Source organism: Nilaparvata lugens, chromosome 11, assembly GCF_014356525.2.
Source record: "Nilaparvata lugens isolate BPH chromosome 11, ASM1435652v1, whole genome shotgun sequence".
Lineage (NCBI taxonomy): Eukaryota > Metazoa > Arthropoda > Insecta > Hemiptera > Delphacidae > Nilaparvata > Nilaparvata lugens.
Genome location: NC_052514.1, coordinates 26,845,667 through 26,865,750, shown reverse-complemented (window position 1 = coordinate 26,865,750; position 20,084 = coordinate 26,845,667). Strand labels below are relative to the sequence as shown.

At 33.2% G+C, this 20,084-nt stretch overlaps 1 protein-coding gene and 1 non-coding gene across 2 annotated transcripts in view; one reads left to right on the top strand and one right to left on the bottom strand.

The window, feature by feature from the left end:
* Positions 1-8: 8 nt before the first annotated feature.
* Positions 9-15,881, top strand: LOC111052792 (nuclear migration protein nudC). Its single transcript, XM_022339579.2, has 6 exons — positions 9-371; positions 1,879-1,956; positions 4,710-4,928; positions 6,417-6,635; positions 13,652-14,049; positions 14,964-15,881. Exons 1-6 carry the CDS (start codon positions 297-299, stop codon positions 15,013-15,015), a joined length of 1,041 nt encoding a protein of 346 aa, XP_022195271.1. The 5' UTR covers positions 9-296; the 3' UTR covers positions 15,016-15,881.
* The window catches only part of LOC111052793, a 32,983-nt gene continuing 22,269 nt past the window's right edge, over positions 9,371-20,084 (bottom strand). Inside the window, exons 2-4 of the transcript XR_005572491.1 lie at positions 12,795-12,965; positions 11,703-11,976; positions 9,371-10,594 (exon numbers count right to left, since the gene is read on the bottom strand). This is a non-coding gene — a transcript (uncharacterized LOC111052793). The remainder of the gene's footprint in view (positions 10,595-11,702; positions 11,977-12,794; positions 12,966-20,084) is intronic.

The following is a 20,084-nucleotide window of genomic DNA, read 5'->3' as shown; positions in this document are numbered from 1 at the left end:
ATGTTTTATCAATAAAAACAGCACTCTTGCTCATTCTCATCTCTATCAAACTAAACTACTGTTTTGTGAACGTTGCGCAGCGCTCCCTTGCACATGTTTAACTTTGCTCGGCAGTTTTTGTAATACAAAATTTGCTAGATAAAATATTGTGTATTCTGTTGGATTTAAGCTATATATTTTATTTTTTCACTATTCGAGTGTTTTTGCTTTTCATTTTTCTATTAGTTTCTAAAGATTCATTTTTATCAGAGTTTAAATTCCAGTCTGACTGAATTTTAGGTTAGCAAATAATAACAATGTCTAAAGATCCTGAAAGATTTGATACAATGCTTCTGGCAATGGCTCAGCAACATGAGGGAGGAGTCCCAGAGGTAAATAAACAACTAATTTGTTGATACTTATTATAAGAGTCACTTATTGAATTGCCTTTATGTATGCTGTTAGGTAGCTAGGTTACTACTTATAACAAGTGATTGCACACTGCACAGTCATGTATATCACAACCTTGCGCAATTGTTTTATTTTAAATTTAAATATTATTCTAAAAGTCTAGTTACTAGATTTTACCCTTGGAATACATGTATTTTTAGAACCGTAACTCAGTATATTTTGATATTCCATATCAAGTGCTATTTCAGTATATAACTAAGCTGATATCAGTATTCATACCACAGAATAGATACTTTGTCCATACCATATCATCAGGGCCTACTTGATATTCCATTATCAAGTTATCCTACGAAAAAATCTAAAGCTGCAATTCCTCAGCAACAACTTTAGTTGCCCGGTTAGACCCCTATCCAGGGTCAAGGCTAAGGAATTACCTACATCATAATATTAAGACTGCCCATTTTTAAATTCAGTGATTTCAACATTGAAATTTACTGAAAAATTGACAATTAGACTAGACTTAATTTGAGTGCCCCAATGATGACTTTTTTTATTTATGGAGATTGGAGATAAGTTATTTTAGTAAAATCGAGTTGTTAGGTTAGTGTATTTACCGATATTGGTACTACTGGCGTACCGTACTCAAAGCTCAATGTAAAGTTTCTCCTACAATTATTGTACATGTAAAAATAGGATCATGTTAAAGTCTTGTTGATCAGATACTCACTACAAGATGGTCCATGGCTGCCATTCAAAACAATAAAATCCAGGATATCTTTTTTAGTTTTGTGTCACCTAGATAGTCCAGTCAAAAGATAAGGTTGTAATTGCAGCGGTGTAAGGGGGAAATGAGGACTGCCATGACACACTTCAGCGTTGAAATTAGTATCTACTTTATAGTCTGATTATAAAGGTAGTTCGACATTATAGTCGAAAATCTCCAATAATTATTTCCAATGTCTAGATCAATGACCTGGCAGGCATTCCTGGAAGATTGTTTCGTAGTAATTGACACAGATGCAAATAAACTTAGTTCACCAAATTGTCTGCGGTGTTAGTCAGGTCACTCAAGTTGTCATCTAACAACTCGTTCGCTTTATTATAGCTCCTCTTAAACAGCCACCGAGGAATTACATTCTTGGAGGTACTGAGACGAACAGTCTGATAAAAAGAAGACAAACGATTAAACAGCTTTCTGTGCAAATGTCGGGAAACAATCTTTCATTTTAGTGGGTTACTATATGTTGATTCTGCGCATCAACCGAAATGACAACATTTCGTGTATTTATTGCAATAGAACAATTTCACATCTTTTATAACAATGTTCATTTTTTTGTTGATTTCCTTGACTTTAAATGTAGGCTCATGCTTGAAGTAACTTGAATTTATATTAGGTTAACAAGAAAATGTAAATACTAGGAGATACCTCCATTCAGGCTATTTTATGCAGTGCATATTCTGTTTTAATAAGCTAATTAATTTTTTCAGTTGCTAGATACCATATTCAGTTTCTTGGCTCGCAAAACAGACTTTTACACTGGAGGAGGCGACAAAGCTGCTGAAAATGTGAGTATTTAGGCTAATTATTTTCTTCAACCATTATTATTTATTAATCCATAACCAGCCTTTTTACTGTGTAGATTTCAACCTTCAAAAACTAATAGCAAGAACCCTCATTCAACGGTCGGGACAGCATTCCAAATAGACATAGGTTGTAATATTCTCCTCACTCAGAAAGTAGAATGAGAGTTTTAGATATGATGTAGGCTAGCCCTTCGTGGATATCATGTGAACACGGTTGTCAAGGTGACTGACTGTTTTAGCAACAAACTGTTTACAAGTAAATAACTAGTTAGAGTTTTATGGGATACGTTCAAAGATAATGTTTTATTTTATTTTTATCTTGTTCATAAATGGTAAACTTTTAATAAATAAAGTGTCAATTAAAAAAGCACAATTTACAACAGATATCTATTCACAAGCACTCTTATGTTCTATCTCTATCAACTTCAGTACATAGTTCTTTTAATGAAACTACTCGTTACTTCTTGAAGCTATCTGATATTTCAAAAATAGTGATAAGGTACACTTTAGGTAAATCACGTAAAATATGTTATGTAGTGTAGATTACCCATTATCAACCGGCGGTGGCGATGAAAAGTGATATTAATCCTAACTGTAAAGAGTAAAGAGAAAAAATATAATTTCTCCTAATCATTTAATATTTAAGTGATAGGTACTTGAATAACTTAATCGATTTCCAGTTTTTGATGAAACATCGAATATGATATATGAAAGAGAAAATTTGAAATAGATCGAAAGATAGGTGAATGATTAATTAAAAGAGCATCACCTATTCAGTTTGTTTGATAAATTTTAATATCTTAATTTCGCTATAATAAGATTCAATTTGAACTGTTTTAAATCGTCCGGCCAGATAGTGCTACTGAGATACGCTCCAACTATCAGCATTCCTCATAACATCAATACTTAACATACAATACATAACATCAATACTTCCTTATCAACAAAAGCTGCTAGTTTTATGTGAATCGCAATATTGTAATATTTCTTTTCACAATAAAATACTTTTTCGCCTCACTTGGATGTAATGAGCTGGTTTACATGAGTCTTATGGAGGCCGAAAGTGATTGTTTTCTGACCAGGCCGGTAAAATTTTTAGGGCCCTAGGGCTGTAATATAACCTTGAAGTCAGCTGATTCTGATTTGATGTGAACGTGTTTACAAAATAGTTTATGAAACTGAATCAGTTTATGCTTCTAGAATTGAATAAAGTTTTTGCAATAAGATACTATCATTTTATTTGGATGAATGAAATACAAATGAGATATTATAAACTATTCAAATTCTACTTTTCAAAGTAGGATAGAACTTCTAACCTAAACTTCCGAAGTCGATGACAACAAGCATTGTTGACGTTGACATTCAGATTGGCCAAATTTCAAGTGTGCTAAAACAGCTGATCAAAAACTTTTCATTATTTGTGTTTATTATTCAATAATTGAAACATTTATAATAATATCATCTTATTGTCATTTGAAAGAATAAAAAAGTATAAACTCAACCTCCCACATAATTGAACATAATCTTTTAGGTTATTTAGACAAATCAGAATAAAAAATAAAAATACTTGGACAATTTCCTGATATTCAGATTTGCTAGAGCTATGACCTTCCACTTCTGCTTTCGGAAGTGCTTAATAAACAATTATTCTCATATACATATATTGTTTATTTTTCTGTGTGGCGAAAAATAGCGTTCTCACCACTGGCAAAAATGTTTTTCCGGCTCTCAATCTTTTCTAGTCCTCGGCCTACGGCCTCGGACTTGAAAACAGATTTCAAGCCGGAAAAGTCTCATTTTCGGCCCTAGGTGCGAAATATACTATTTCGCCCCACTTGAATGTAATGAGCTGGTTTTCGTGCGTCATATGGAGGCCGAAAATGATTGTTTTCTGATCAGACCGGTAAAAGTTTTACGGCCCTAGGGCTGTAAAATAACCTTGAAGTCAGCTGATTCTGATTTGATGTGAACGTGTTTACAAAATGGTTTATGAAACGGAATCAGTTTATGCTTCTAGAATTGAGTAAGTATTCTGCAATAAGATACTATCATTTTATTTGGATGAATAAAATACAGATAAGATATATATTATAAACTATTCAAATTCGATTTTAAGAGTAGGATAGAACTTCTAACCTAAACTTCCGAAGTCAATGACAACAAGCATTGTTGACGTTGACATTCATATTGGCCAAATTTCAAGTGTGCTAAAACAGCTGATCAAAAAACTTTTTATTATTTGTGTTTATTATTCAAGAATCAAAATATTTATAATAATATCATCTTATTGTCACTTGAAAGAATAAAAAAGTATAAACTCAACATCCCACATTAAAACATAATTGAACATAATCTTTTAGGTTATTTAGACAAATCAGATTAAAAAATTAAAATACTTGGACAATTTCCTGATATTCAGATTACCTCAGATTTGCTAGAGCTATGACTTTCCGTTTTGCTTTCGGAAGTGCCTAATAAACAATTATTCTCATATTTAAATATTGTTTTATTTTTATGTGTGGCGAAAAATAGCGTTCGCACCATGGGCAAAAATGTGTTTCCGGCATCTCAATCTTTTCTAGTCCTCGGCCTACGGCCTCGGACTTGAAAACCGATTTCGAGCCGGAAAAGTCTCATTTTCGGCCCTAGGTGCGAAATATACTATTACCTTTTACCGAAAACGGTAAAAAACCAAAAACTTTTATCACAACCATCGAAATAATCGTTTATTGCAGATGGTAATGTCAGCCTTCAAGAGATACGAAACAGCCGCTGTGTCAGCCCATGCTAAGAAGAAAGCAGAAATGGAACAGAATGAGAGAAAGAGACAGGAGAGAATCAGAGCCAAGGAGGAGGAGGAGAGGAGAGCAAGCCAAGCATTCATGAATCAGTCAGCCAACATCACCGAACTCACCGACGAGGAAGCAGAAGCATTACAAAAGGAACTGGATGAGGTGACAACAAAAATGATTATTATAATAATATTCGTATGGCTTTTATTGGTGGGGAGTTCCTAACGGAAGTTCCACCTCGCCCTATTATAATCATTTAACCCGTTAATGGACCTTACTATTGTCATACTTCAGCCGGGACCGACAGTTTAACGTACCCATCCGATAACTCGGGAGCAACCTGTTCAAAAACTTTTGGTGATGAGCGGGTTTGAACTGGGATCTCTAGGCTGCTAAAATGGAGAAAGGATGAAAATAATATTTTAAAGTAGAAATTAATCAAATATCACTTTGTTCCTTTTATTTTATTTTACTAGTAGTTCAGTGAACAGTAGACCTCACGCAGTTTTCTCATCCACAAGTATCTGGTTTTACCTGTTCACCGGCTTCTCCAGACATCTGTGTAATGCATGAAATGAATAATCCACTTTTCAGCTGATTGATCATGAATAACTCTATAGTCTGATTAATCCTATCTTCATAGTAGATGATAAATAATAACATAGTGATATCAGAGTACGGAGGAAATTCCTTTTCCTTTCATATTATCCTTAAAATGCAAAATTTCAAAAAACCTTGTGTAGGCTACATCGACTCGCTGCTAAAAAAGGAATATTCCTGCCAAATATGATAGAATTCTATCAACGATTTTTGCCGTAAATGCGTTACATACATACAGACAGACGAAAGAAAATCTGAGTCAAAACATGGACCTCACTTCGTTCGTTCAATTACTTTTTTATGATAAATATCAATGAATAGAGAAAAGGAATCATAATATAGAAGATGGTATCTAGAATGGTGTAGCCTAGTCACTTATTAAATTATTTCTAAATGTGAATTTGCTGTAACAAGTCTATTTATTAATTGCATTGTAAGAAAATGTTCATCCATTTGAAAATAAGATATATTATAGTAGGTTTGTAGGCGTTATAGGTTTTTATAAAAGGAATTCTATATTTGAGGAATTCATTCATCAATGAAGAATTCAATCTATGACCATAACCTCTCAATTGTGTAGCATTCCATTTAACCATCAATTATTAACCCATCCTTCCATTAACCCAGTAGTTCGATTATACCAGGTCCTGTGTCTCGATTAGACCAGGTTTCGTTTATACCACATGGTATAATCGAACTAGGGTTAATCGAAGCATTCCATCTCGATTAACCCAATAGTTTGATTATGCCAGGTTTTCAGCTTCATTGTAGAATAGGACCTGGTATAATTGAAACCTGGTCTAATCGAGACACTTCCTAAATTTTGATTAGAGATTGATGTAATTTGGAGCGTAAGCCAACTATATTACCTCATATTTGTCAATAAGTGATAAATAAATATTCATTTTTTACTGTATAATAATTATATCAAATTATACAATGAATATAAAATATTCCAGCAGTTGGTTGAACTGCAATTTCTAATGAAATCTTCCATCCTCAATTATTCTTAATCTTGTCTCCATTTCAAGTTGAATGTAATTTTTTCAGAAAAAATCGAAAACGAAAGATGCTCCTGAGGCTTCAGGTGATTCCAGTGATGATAAAACTAGTTCCTCACCAACTAAAACCGAGAAAGATAAAGATAAGAAAGATAACGATAAGAAAGATTCCGATGAAGATGACGAACCGGACAAGCTGAAACCGAACATTGGCAATGGCTGTGACTTGCCCAACTACAGATGGACACAAACGCTTGGCGATTTAGAAGTAAGTTACTTCTATCTACAAAAACTGTCTTCCTTTCTACTACTGTATTACCACACTTGAACCACACTAACTACACTAAGCTTACTATAGTGAGGTCCACGTTATAATGGCAGTAGAGAAAGATAGGAGAACAACGTTGCCGAACCTCTGTCTTGTCAATGCCTTCTATTGACGGTAGCTGATACAGGTTTATTAATGTAATATTAACTGTTCATTCTCGTTTGAAATTTTCAATTATTAAGCTATATTTTATTAACTAATAAATTATATTTTTCAATTATTTAATAATGAATTTACATAATTAAGATGAAATATTATGTTAATTATTAATTCTTCATTTAAGACGATCTGGCAACAGAGCAAAGCGAGAAAGAGCTATCCGCTTTGTTGAACGAAAGACAAGGATAGCAATACTTACTTACTTACTTACTGCGGTGGCCACTCGTACCCCAGTCGGTACTTATCCTCATCAACTAAGCCTCTCCAGAAGTTTCGGTCACCCGGATAAAAATAAAATTCGGTCACCCGGATAAAATTGGATAGCAATACCATTGCTATTAAAAAACTGCCATTATAACGTGGACCTCACTATACTGAACGTAACTTTACCTACTGTAACTAACTGTACTTTAATTTTCATTCCAGTTCATCTACTTTTAACATTTTCTCTCATTGAAATCGCCAGTTTTCTTGTTCTATTACTCACCTACTATTTGAAGCCCACAAATACTAAAGTGAGGTCCAGATTATGATTACAGTATTTGATTAACATTGGTGTTGCTATCTTTCGACAAAACTGATAACAATCTTTTTCTAGCCCCGCGTCGATGCCAGATTGTTTTCTAACAATGTAGAAAATATTTAAACTCAATTATGAAAATTCATTATTTAATTATTGAAAATATATTTTCTTGAAGAATTAAATATAATTGATTATTTCAAACAAGAATCACATAAGATATACCGGTACCGGTACCAGCTATCCTCTATAGAAGGCAGTGGCAAGCAGAAAATCGGCAACGCTGTTACCCTATCTTACTCCACTGCGACCTTACACCAGTTATAGAATAGACACGCTGGGAAGTCTAGCCTCTGAAGCCAACATCTACTGCCAAATCCACCCATCTTGACGTCACAACAGTGACGTCACGCATCGTATGGAAAACTTTCAGATTGTGTCTATTTCAGATTCATGGTGTTTTTAGGTTATTTCTAGCTACGGGCAAAAACAATATCGGTTAAGTTATATTGTGTTATGTGATATCGGCTTCAAAGTTATGTGTTTTGAAAATAATAAGGTACGGTAGCCTACAAAACTAATTTATTGTCATGCTGCAATGAGTTCACTTACATCATAACCAAGGATAATATTACAGTTACAACTTACAATATTTATGTGTATAAATTTTCAACTTACGCATGAAAAGATATTCCACTTTTTTCCTAAAAATTTCAGTGTAATTATATGCTGCGCAGTAGATTACCATTTTCATAAATAATAATTACATAAATAAATAACAATCTGCTATGGAAAACAAGCTATGTTTAACAACAATGTAATTATTTCTATACGATGCGTGACGTCACTGTTGTGACGTCAAGATGGGTGGATTTGGCAGTAGATGTTGGCTTCATCGACTTTCAGTATGAATATACAATGGGCCGTGTCTATTCTATAACTGGTCTAAGACTGCAACTATAGCGTGGTCCAGGTTCACATTATTTTCCTTTTAATTTCTTATTAAGACATAGTTATTGAACCATTTTTAGTGCGGTTAAAACACTATTTTTTATTTATGAACTATTGGTTTTCACCGATCTGGTGTGCTTGGATAGTGTGTGTTAGGCATTGAGAATGGCAGTTCCAGTAATGATAAGGTGCCCTTTTTCGGCACCGGCTTATACACGTAGCCTGAACTGGCTTATACACCGGCTTATACACGTAAGCCTGAACTGGCTTATACACGTACGGGATAGGAAATTCACGAATGACGCATCATCACGTCTGAACTACTGGACTGATTAACTTGAAGTTTTTCATATAGATTATTTATTCACCGAGGATGGTTGTAGGCCTATTTTCAATTCTTCAAGATTTTATTACTTCAAGTTTTCAGTTTGTCAAGTTTCTAATTGCACCCTTGCGGAGCACGGGTTACCTGTCAGTCAATAATAATATTTTGTTTATTTATCACCTAAAAGTAGAATTGTCGCTGGTCAGAAATGTGTAGGTTACCTGCAGAGCAATAGGCCTACCTGTTTAGATGTAAATGAAAATATAAATCTGAGTACTCTTTTGAATTATTTTGACATGACATGTTTCGGCTACTAATGCCATTTTCAAGTTAGTTCTAAAGTAGCCCTAAAGAAAAAACTGTTTAGATTTATATAATATATAGTATAGTTTGGGAAATGTTGCATACCTCTGTTGATTCAGTTAACAATAGTTTATCAACCTGTTTACTCAAAACTTGATTATTTTGTAAGTTTCAATAAAATTGTTTCTTTTTTAACTTCACTGGTCACGAAGGTCTGGTCCAGCGATTTTCTCAATTGGAGGTCACTTGTCTATTCAGTCCACATGCTTTTATTCTATCCAACTCAAAATTCACTGATTTTTCGCTTATGATCGATTGTTTGATTCAACTTATATTTTAATTCGTATACTTGGTTGCTGTATTTATACTAATCTTAGCTAGAATAAAATAAATAGGAAAGTGACAAAAAGTCATATGTACCACTTCGAATCGATTTTAATTCATTTACAAATATGTATGACACTTCAAAATAAATAATAAAGCCTTCCAATTAATAATGTTACAAATCAATTTTCAAATAATCTATTCTCATCATTTTCACACTCAGAATTCCAATTTCTGCTTTTACATAATTCTTTTGCACGATCATGAAATCTTTATAGTGTTTAACCATATTATAAATATAATATAAAAATAATACCATCAAGTTTACAGCTCTGCTTCTCTTCAAATCTTAACATCACAGACTAAGTACCATATTCTGAGTATTTTTTAACATTTAGTCTATTATAAATTAAATAAATATTGGCACAGGCACTTATTTCCTTTTCTCACCAACGAGTTAATATACATTTTGTCGAAATTGATAGGGCCTAATTCCAGTTACTGCTAAATATTATGGTTCAAATGAACTGATGCACGCTACTTCCACTAGTATGAGTGCAATGTTCTTGCATTTCCAATTTCATGAGGCATTGCAAAAATAAAATCGTTCATGAATATCATTGTCTGAATTCATATAAATTATTCATTTATTATTTCAACCTCAATCCATTAAATGAAAGGAATTCCTTCAGGAGCAACATCAATCGACACATAACGTATAGAAAAATTTCTCGTATCAAAGCTCTTAAATTAATAAGGTCTACTCACATATTTCTGTTAACTACTGAAAGTACTCAATAATTTTTAAATACATTTCGATTTAATTCTACACTCAAGATTCAAGAACTCCAATAACGATGGTATTTATACAAAAATCAGCAACTTGAATAAGTTTTCAAAACTCGTATGGGAATTGTGCTCGGTCAGGGAATATCCTATGCCGTATAAAATTAATCAAATTTCATCTTCACTTGAATACTTGTATTAGACACTTAAGATCTCAAAAATGCATGCTTTTATCGCATTTTTGATTAAATAATATATTAATTAAATTATTAAATTGAAAAACTATACATCTAGATTTTGTTTCTAACAAAGCATTTCACTAATTGGACTATCTCTTTTGAAATAATCATTCTATCACTTCCTTTTTATCACAATAAATTATAGTTTACTGACATAATTCATATGCAGTCTGTTAACTATAAAATACTTGGAGTTCACCTCCGTTGTAATACTGCTTTCAGCGAGTATTCTTGGACTTGTTCTCACTACTGGCCTAGGTTTACGATAGTCGCTGTATACTCTGCGCTCGCTCTGAAAAATAGAAAATATCATGTTAGATTTTTGCATGAGTATGATGTCCACATTAGTATAAGACTTCGATTTATTGGAATGCAGTCGGATATTGTTTCTCCGAGCCACCTTGAATCGGGTTACTTTGTGTAACTTGGTGCCATTTGCTCAGTGAAAGCTTAAACCGAATTGAATCATCTGGTGGCCTGATCTGAATGAACCACATAACAAACGAGACAATATGGATTTAATCCAGTTTAAAATTAAATTTAGTTGAAATTGGCACTGTGTAAACTGCACTAATTATTTAACTTTTATCTAATGGAGCTTCAAGTAGCCGTCCATTCAACGCCAGAAACTTTAGCATGTTTCTTACAAGTTGATTCTACTTATGAACTAGTCAACTCAGTATTTATAATTGAGTAGATGGCGAATAGATTTATGAGAAGAATATTTAGTTGCTCTAGTAGACACCAATATACTAGATTTAGATTAATGTCTTGAGATTTAGAATCAACTAGAAATCAGGCAATACAAAAGGAAATCATTCAATAAATTTAGAACATATTGATTTGAATCAATATGTACCCTTCTTAAAATTAATAAAATAATAGATGGAAAATACAAATTATAATAAGTAGCTCTGAATTCATACATTTTAAGAAGATTTAAATCAATAAAACTGTTTGAACCCCTATCAATCAAATGAGCAGACATTAAAATTATGATTCTCAAGTCCATCATGGCTTATTCTACTCACAATCAATAAGGTAGATGACAAACTAATTGAAATTCAGTTGACTCAACTCTCATTATTCAATCAAGTAGATAACAAGTGAATTGGAGTTGAGGCGATTTGAGTTGAATCTACTCACAGGTAGATTAAAGTGCTATGTAAGGTTACAGACTAGATCTGTGGTACAAGATACAGGTATGAATCTGTGGTGAGGCTAAATCAGTTGCCTACAGCAAGATTAGTAGTCTATAGCGTTGTAAAATTGAATGAAATAAAGGAAGAGATTGTATACGAACTTCGAGACTTTGAAGAGTGTTCAGCGTATTTGATTGTGGAAAACAAAAATGAAGGAAAGGTATAAAAACTGAGAGAATGTAGAAGAATTGAACGTACGGTCAATCCAGTAGATGGCAAGTAGTAGTGCGATCATGAAGAGTCCGCAGGTAGTGACGACTATGGTGGTGAGCTGGTGCTTGCGGCAGAAGCCGTGCGAGGGCGCCTTGCGTCGGCAGTGAGGCATTCCGTTGACGACGGTGAAGTGCGTCGAGGAGGCCACCGACGCCGCATCCAAGTCCTTGCCGCCGCTACGGTGTCCGGCAGATGTCGTCTCTATCCGCAGTGCGGCCAGGTTGGCTGCAGTCAGCAACAGGGACCCTGAAGAGCCGCTCTGCACATTGCAAACTCAATATCAGACAAGGCGGACTACATTTTTGTAATGTTTTATAATAAAAAATAAAAATTATTCCATTTAAAAAAAATGTGTATTATATATATAATAAAATTATAAATATTTTTCATATTTGTTCAATATTTAAGAAATATTAGTATTATCCAATATTTTTCATAAAGAATCAAGCAGTAAAACTTCCCGGGCTGAAGCTAAACAGCCATATTGACAGTGTATGGACAACTAATAATTTAATCTCTGTCTAGAAAATGATAATGGTGTTGTAAACGATACTAGTATATCACATTGTTTTAATAAACCAGTCGGTTTGACAATATCAGTCGTTTTCATGTATCAAGTTGATACTGTGTATAAAACTATTCACAATCATTTATCTTATTAGTAAGCGAGTGAAGCTCATTTTTAGCTTTATTAGCCTTATTAGTAAAGCGCTGTCTTAGTAAGTCCTGTGTAAGGTCGAAAGTGCTTAAATTATATATTCAGGCGGTAGGACCTTCCCGCGAGGGACTCCCCACCAACAAAAGCCATACGAATTTACTTTTTTTAGTGCTTTTGACAACATATTTTGGCCTATTCCATTCTCTGTTAAGGTCATTTCCATTACACATTAACTAATTTGCGTACTGATTGGTAAACTAATTTTTAAGTTATTTGTGAACAAATTAATCACGATTCTATATTAAATAAATGTTATTAATGGACCATATTGTGTAGTGTAATATTATAGTTCATATTAAAAATCTATAAAGTGCAAATAAAGGGACATTTATCGATCTATCTAATAGTTTGTTAATGACCTGTGTGCTGGAATTGCTAGAAGGTGTGGGTGACAGCCAGTCAGTGACAGTCTGAATGGACCGGGCAGTCTGGCAGGTGCAAGTGGTTGAATTGCGACAGAGTGCTGGCCGGGGGATATACCAGCCTCTCTCCTCGCTCCCACCGCCTAGTGTTTGGTAGTCCTCTTCCACCTGAAATTAAATATTTCTATTTTAGAATACCGTAGTATTTAAATGTTGGTATATAAAATGCTGAAAATTACATTAAATTAAAGTTTATCATCCTCCAAGTTCGTATGGAATTAGTTCATGGTTTAAACTTGGATTTAATGCATGTGACCACAGTTGATCAACCTCCAAGTTCGTGTAGAATAAGCTCATGGTTTAAACTTGGATTTAATACATGCCACCATAGCTTGATTCAATCCTGGATTACAGCTTGGTTTAACCCTGAATTGTAGCAGATTCAATCCTTGATAAGAGCTTGATTTAACCCTGGATTAAGTTGAACTTGCGTACTTGGCTCTGTTAGCTCAGCCTTGCTGTTTATCGATTGTAAGAAACCCATGTTGTCTAGTATTAATGGTACAAATTATTTGGTAGGCCTAAATGAATATACTCATTTTTTGTCTTGCGTTTGAGAACTGTATTGTATTTTCTTTGTCTTGAAAACATGTTACAAATTGATTAATGGTAGCTAAATTCACGTTTTTTTATAGTGAGTTTCAGAACCCATTCGCATTTACTTCGTCTTGTAATCATGATAAAAATTGATGGATCATTATATTCACATTTTTGTCTTGTATTTACTTTGTCTTGTAAACATGTAACAAATCGATAGATGGTAACTAAATTCACTTTTTCGTCTTGTGTCTCAGATCCTGATACCATTGAACGTGAACTTCACAGTGCGGTCGCGTGACGTCATAGTCAACATTCAGAAGAAACATTTCAGTGTGGGACTGAAGGGGCATCCGGCCATAATCGACGGCGAGCTTCAACACGAAATCAAACTGGAAGAATCGATGTGGGTGCTGCAGGACGGCAAATCGGTGCTGGCCAACTTGGAAAAGGTGAACCAGATGGAATGGTGGTCGCGCCTAGTGATGACCGATCCGGAAATATCGACCAAGAAAATCAACCCCGAGCCTTCCAAGCTGTCAGACCTGGATGGTGAGACCAGGGGACTCGTTGAGAAGATGATGTACGACCAGAGACAGAAGGAGCTGGGCAAGCCGACCTCAGAGGAAGCCAAGAAGCAAGAGATGCTGAAGAAGTGAGTTACTTTATTTTAAATAGATCTACACTGATAGCAGTTAAACATTGAAAACATTAATCTTATCTCATTACTTCACAATAAAACACTTCACAACGCAACCCAACAATTTACAGCACAATACTATTAAACTCAACAGAACAATACAGTTAAACTCATTCGAATTTGTTCGAAACTTTATACAGTTCTAGGCCCACTCATAACACAGAACCAATCAACTCTAATTTGAGTTTTTTATGGTTAGTTGAGTAGTGTTTTGTGGACTTAAATTGGGTAGTTCATTGTTGTTTGGTGTTATTGTCCAAATAATGTCCATACCTCTTCTGTCTAGGGATGATACGTTACGTATTTAGATGTTTGTGTAAATAGTGCATTAGTTTATTTATAGAACTCTATTAATAAAAACAATATAAAAATCTTGTAGTACCCTTTATTTTTTAAAAACTTTGAAATAGTTCAACAACTAGTTTCGACCCTAACTTAGTTCATTTTCAAGTTTCAAAAACATTTCAACTTGAAAATGTCCTAAGTTAGGGTCGAAACTAGTTGTTGAACTATTTTAAATTTTTAAAAAATAAAGGGTACTACACGATTTTTATATTGTTTTTATTAATTTGTTAAAAAGTAGCCCATGTGAAGTGTTTTTATAAATCTCTATGTACATGTTTGTGTTATAAATATAAAAAGGGTGCTATGATATTAACTATTGTTATTGTATGTTTGTAAAAAAGCATCTTTTTCAAAAGCATTCAACTAGTTAACAACACGCTTATTCTTTTACCCCCCCCCCGTCCTGCTCCACCCCTTCCACCCACCAAAAATAATGATAACGACTCTCTCCTCATCTTGAACCCATTTCAGTGTCTTCTAAACAGATCACCTCTCTAATCAACAACACTCTTATTCTATTACAGGTTTATGGCTCAACATCCAGAGATGGACTTCTCAAAGTGCAAATTCAACTAATTCCACTTGCAGCAATCAAAACGCATACACATTCTTTACCATGAAATGATTACAAAGACTGTACATAAGTTGTACGCAGTTATAAGCAATTAGTATTATTAAGAAACGTTGTGTGAACATAACATGTTCTGACAATAATATTTTCTTACAAAAACACGGACCCACACTTTGGTTTCGTGTACTTATCAAGTACTTCATTTTTCAAATATTAATAACTAAAAGTAATTTTAGTTTAAACTTATTTTTCAAACTGCCTCAGTTCAAGCCATGCACCGGTGAAAAAATATAGAAAATAACATTTTTGTGTTTCTCTAGGCAAAGCAACTGAAGCATTTTGTTTTTGAAGGTGGCTAATTCATATTATTACTTGATCCTATTTAGTGTTTATTCCTTATTATTACTCTCGCAATATTTTATATCTATTAATTATTTTGAAACTCGCTCTTATGTAAGACTAACAATGGCATTATTGTTATCTCCTTTTGTTCATTTTTGTAATAAATATTGCCATTTGTATTCATGCGAGTGATCCATTCGAAAATCTTGCTACTCTGTCACCTTAATGTTAAGACAATCTTTAAATATTTTTGGTGAAAAAACGCTAGCAATATAATAATATGCCATATGGAGGAATAGTTATTGCAGCTATTCTAAGAGAAGCTGCCCCGCCCCTCCTTACCACAAGCTAGTCAGTGCTTTTCCTTTTTTCTTGCACTGTCTATCCTAATATCTTTCACCTTAATAATTCTTACACATCCCACCCTATTTCCACAATATTTTCGAATATTGCATGTTGAATTATCTCGGTGAGTTATGACTGTACATTTATACATTTAGAATAATAAATTTTGGTTTTTCTACACGGACTTTTTATAGAGCAATTATTTATTTCCCATTTATCATATTTAGCTTCTATAATATAAGGATTAAAACTACGTTTAATAATTTTGAATCATATTTATTTGTATTATAATGATTTTTATACAAATTTTCACTTATTTCAAATAATACTGTACCGTATTCGATGATAATTTCAAAGAATATCAAATCAGGTAGGATATTATGAACAATTTAAATAGCATGTCTATTAAAAAAACAATAAAATATTTAATTTTTTCAAAATTCAATTTAAATTTCCTTTAAAACTTTTAGCCACTTGAATTATTTTTTTATAATTCAGGAAGTGAAAATCGTGTCATATTCTTGAGCTTCCACTTTTTCCAATATAGTTTTAGTATCAGCCAATTTTCAATACTACTCTAAAAACCTATTTTCCAAAGCTCAAATACTTCTCCAGGTATTATTGATTAATAATGTGAATATCTTCGAAACGGTTTGAGATATCGATTTGCGGGTTTCGCCATTCATTTTTTCTTGAAATTCCGTACGGTATCGAAATCATGTATCGCTTGATAACCTTCCTATTTAAAAAACAATTTTATATTCAAAATGGCGGATCAAAGTTGGCGGACCAGATTTTTCAAGTCATAGTATTTTCAATTTGAGTGGGATCCCCAATCACACTTGCCGTCAAATTACCTTTGTGCATGAGATATTAAGCCGTTCTTGGACATTTCACCCACCCTTTATGGATTGTTGATTCACTGGGGTCTTACACTACGGCCAAGTCTTTTAAAACAGTATTTGAAGGCTAGAATCGATCTGAGACAATCAGCTCTCAGTTCCTTTTGAAGCTATTGAATTCTGTACTGGCAGATATAGATATAGCATTAGTAATTAATACATTTGCTGCAATGGGGATTGGAAAATGCCAACAACAAAGGCTGTATACATGAAACCCTATTATTAGGTTTTAGTGCTGAATACATAACCATAGGCTTAAGGCTAGTATATCTCAATCAGACGGTAGTTCCTTCTGTTAAATGATATTGCCAGTCAGTTTTGTTTATCTTTTTAATTGGTTATTTCCTTCTTGAGGTGATTGCATTCAGAGAACAGTAGGCCTGCGATGGAATTCCTTTTCAACTGTTGATTATGATGAATTGTTTTGCAGTTGGAAAGGTCGGGTGCTTGATAATTTTGTTTTGAAGGTGATTCACCCATTTTTCCTAATCGGGTTCAATGTTTTTGGTTTTTTAAGATCATTAGAATTTTCCTTTTCTGGTACATGTTTCACAATGGTTATACATATTTAAAACCAATTGAATAGAGTTGTTACAAGATAAACGTCGTTAATGATATTGCCATTACAATTTGTTAGTGAGCTCTAGTGACGTCATAGATAAATTTAAAACTCAACAACTTGAGTGAACTCACGAGTCGTTCTAAATACTCTTATTACGTGTTAATTCGAAATAGATGATCATAATTATTTTTTTTCTTTCTTTATTAACTATAGTAGGCTATCCAATTGAAATGTGTGATTGTTAGCAAAAAATTTATTATTTTTAGAAAAAAAATATTTTTCAGAAAGGCTAATCAACTTAATTCAATCACAATAATAAATGATTTCCAATAAAATTTATAAATTCCAATCAAATTATAAATATTATTGACTATTGAATGTGTAAATTATTATAGTTTTTGGTTTTACCTGTTAAAAAATAACAATGAAATGAAAAAATTTGGATTTTTGCGAGATTAAGGCACAGTAGTTAGAAAACAATTGAAATTGAAAAATAATGGATTGAAGGAGATTAATTGTTTTGAATTTTATTTGATTTCCAAAAAATAATGCAATCTTTACAAAATTGCTATAAGAAATTCGAACTGGATTTAAAAACTTTTTCAGAAACATAATAAATTTTCTGTTCTAAAATTTACGAATTTTAATAACGTGATTTAATCTCTTACAAACCTAGGCCATCTGTTCCTATTAGACTATTGACTGTCAGACTACCGGTGTAAGTAAATTCGTATGGTGATAGTCACCTTCGTGTTTTGACTGAACAGTATTATTTATTAGATAAAGACGATTGTTCAGCTTTCATCGTCATAATATAGCAGGAAAGAAGTGCCACTCCCGGAACTATTATGGAATATTATCACGATTAGACAAAAGAGTGGAAAGTGAGAGACAGATATGTGTTGGAGAATTAAACGACCTGTAAACAACATTCGTTCGTCACAAATCAATCGCTAGACTGGAGCCGGCTCATCACATCAATGCACATTTCTGTTGCTGGTAGACCACTCACCACTCTATAATAGCCGTACAAAACTAGTCCAACGGTTTAACGTTAACATATAGGAAGAGGTTTTCAATATGTATGTATAGTTTATTTATTTAGTCATCTTCAGACAAATAACTTCAAAAAAATTATGACATTCGAGAATTATACTGTCAAAACTTTAAAAGATTAATTTGTGTCAAATTTAATGTAAAAAATATTCAAACTGAAATGTATTTCTTCAATTCACTTTTTTGTTAATGTAATTTTCAAGTGAGTAAAAAAGAAATTAATTTTAATGTTTTAAGTGACCCAATTGTTGGATTCATCAAGGTTTTAGGAATTACGTTTATCTATTTCATTGAATGAACCTAATTCAGCGTAGGTACTTATTCTGAAATCATTGAAACTATTGAGAAACAATTATTATTCTCGTATTTTACTGTGATAGCGATATCATACCGTAGTGTATTTGGCTTTATGATAGAATGAATGAGTCAAGTTTATCAGTTCAAGGTTTCAATTTTGCGTCGACTACAGTAGGTACTGTACTCTATAGAATGCTCTTTTTCACCTGCTTCAGTTACCGCCAGACACTGGATAAAGCCAAATTTATCTTTAGCCAAAATTTATTCTAGTTACAAAAGATATTCAAGTAGAATATTTCCGTCTCTTGAAATTTAATTACTGAAAATAGGATGAAATCTTGAAATTCGGATAAAATGGCACATTGAATGTGATGAATGAAAGAGTTTACTTATGGTTCCGTTCTATAAATTTTACATCAATGTAAATTTTTTAATTTTGCAATAATTTGGTTTAGCATTTAGTTAGGTACCGTCGTTGAAAACTGATGCTTCGCAAGGAGTCTAACATGAATAGATAAACAAATTTTCATCAAAAGTATTCTAGTGGATCTAAAGGAGCATTATAGCTATAGTAGATTAACACAAGCAAATTTATAATTTTGTCTCCATCACGTAGGATTGCTTCAATCAAGATCAATGTAGATCCGAGATCAGCTTCAACTTCGTGCTATCAAAGATAATAATTGATAATAGCTATCTGAATAGATGATCCAGTTTGCTGCAAACCAGGTCTTTTAGAATATAGAACATTTAAAAATTTCGCTATACACTTTGGTACAACGGCTACAACCCCATATGGATATGCCCACAACAAAATAATTTTAAAATCTTTATTGAGAAGAAAATTTTTCAGCCTATCTTCAAAATAGTTATAATAATTTATTCAGCGTATGGCAGATACACAACACATAACTTAATAAAGCTCATAAGTCTCAAATGCCTACATATACGAGTACACTTTGTATTTCCAATTTATTTGTGATTTGTGTAGTTTTTTCAAATTATAATCGATTGATAATACAAAAGTTTATTCGAAGACATCTTGTTTGGATGATGGGTACCGTAATTGCCAATAGAGACCACAAAGTATAACTGTTTATTGCGGCGGCAATTTGTCATTGAAATCCGTTCACGTAGTGTGTACGTATCGTCATAATTACGGTGAAATGATAAATCGATCGATTTAGCGCAATTGTCTCATAAATAATTCATCGGTAACAACTGTAACCGCAGCAGCTCAGATTTTAATCGGGCGTTGATGTACGTGCGATAAAGAACAGCAGCAAAAAGGAACTGGTTGCTGGGGAAAAAAGTAACGTGCACAACACCAATAAAGAACAAAGTCAAAAGAAAGGAGTAGAAGTTTTAGCGTTAATGTCAAGGACAGTTCAATAAATAGTGACGTTACTATGGGGAGCTGCTGCAATTAGAATTGTCACATGAACAATGGGTAGGTGTGTGAACAACGCAATATACCTACCTACTTTATAAATGTAAAAATACTAATAGGTAGCATAGCCTATACTTTATAGATTACACATTACAGAAAAGTGAACTACGGTATCGGTAC

Excerpts from the sequence above, each read along its gene's own strand:
- LOC111052792 (XM_022339579.2), top strand. The coding sequence starts at position 297 with ATGTCTAAAGATCCTGAAAGATTTGATACAATGCTTCTGGCAATGGCT. Across the intron at positions 4,929-6,416 it reads TACAAAAGGAACTGGATGAG|AAAAAATCGAAAACGAAAGA; the intron begins GTGACAACAAAA and ends TAATTTTTTCAG. Across the intron at positions 6,636-13,651 it reads AAACGCTTGGCGATTTAGAA|ATCCTGATACCATTGAACGT; the intron begins GTAAGTTACTTC and ends CTTGTGTCTCAG.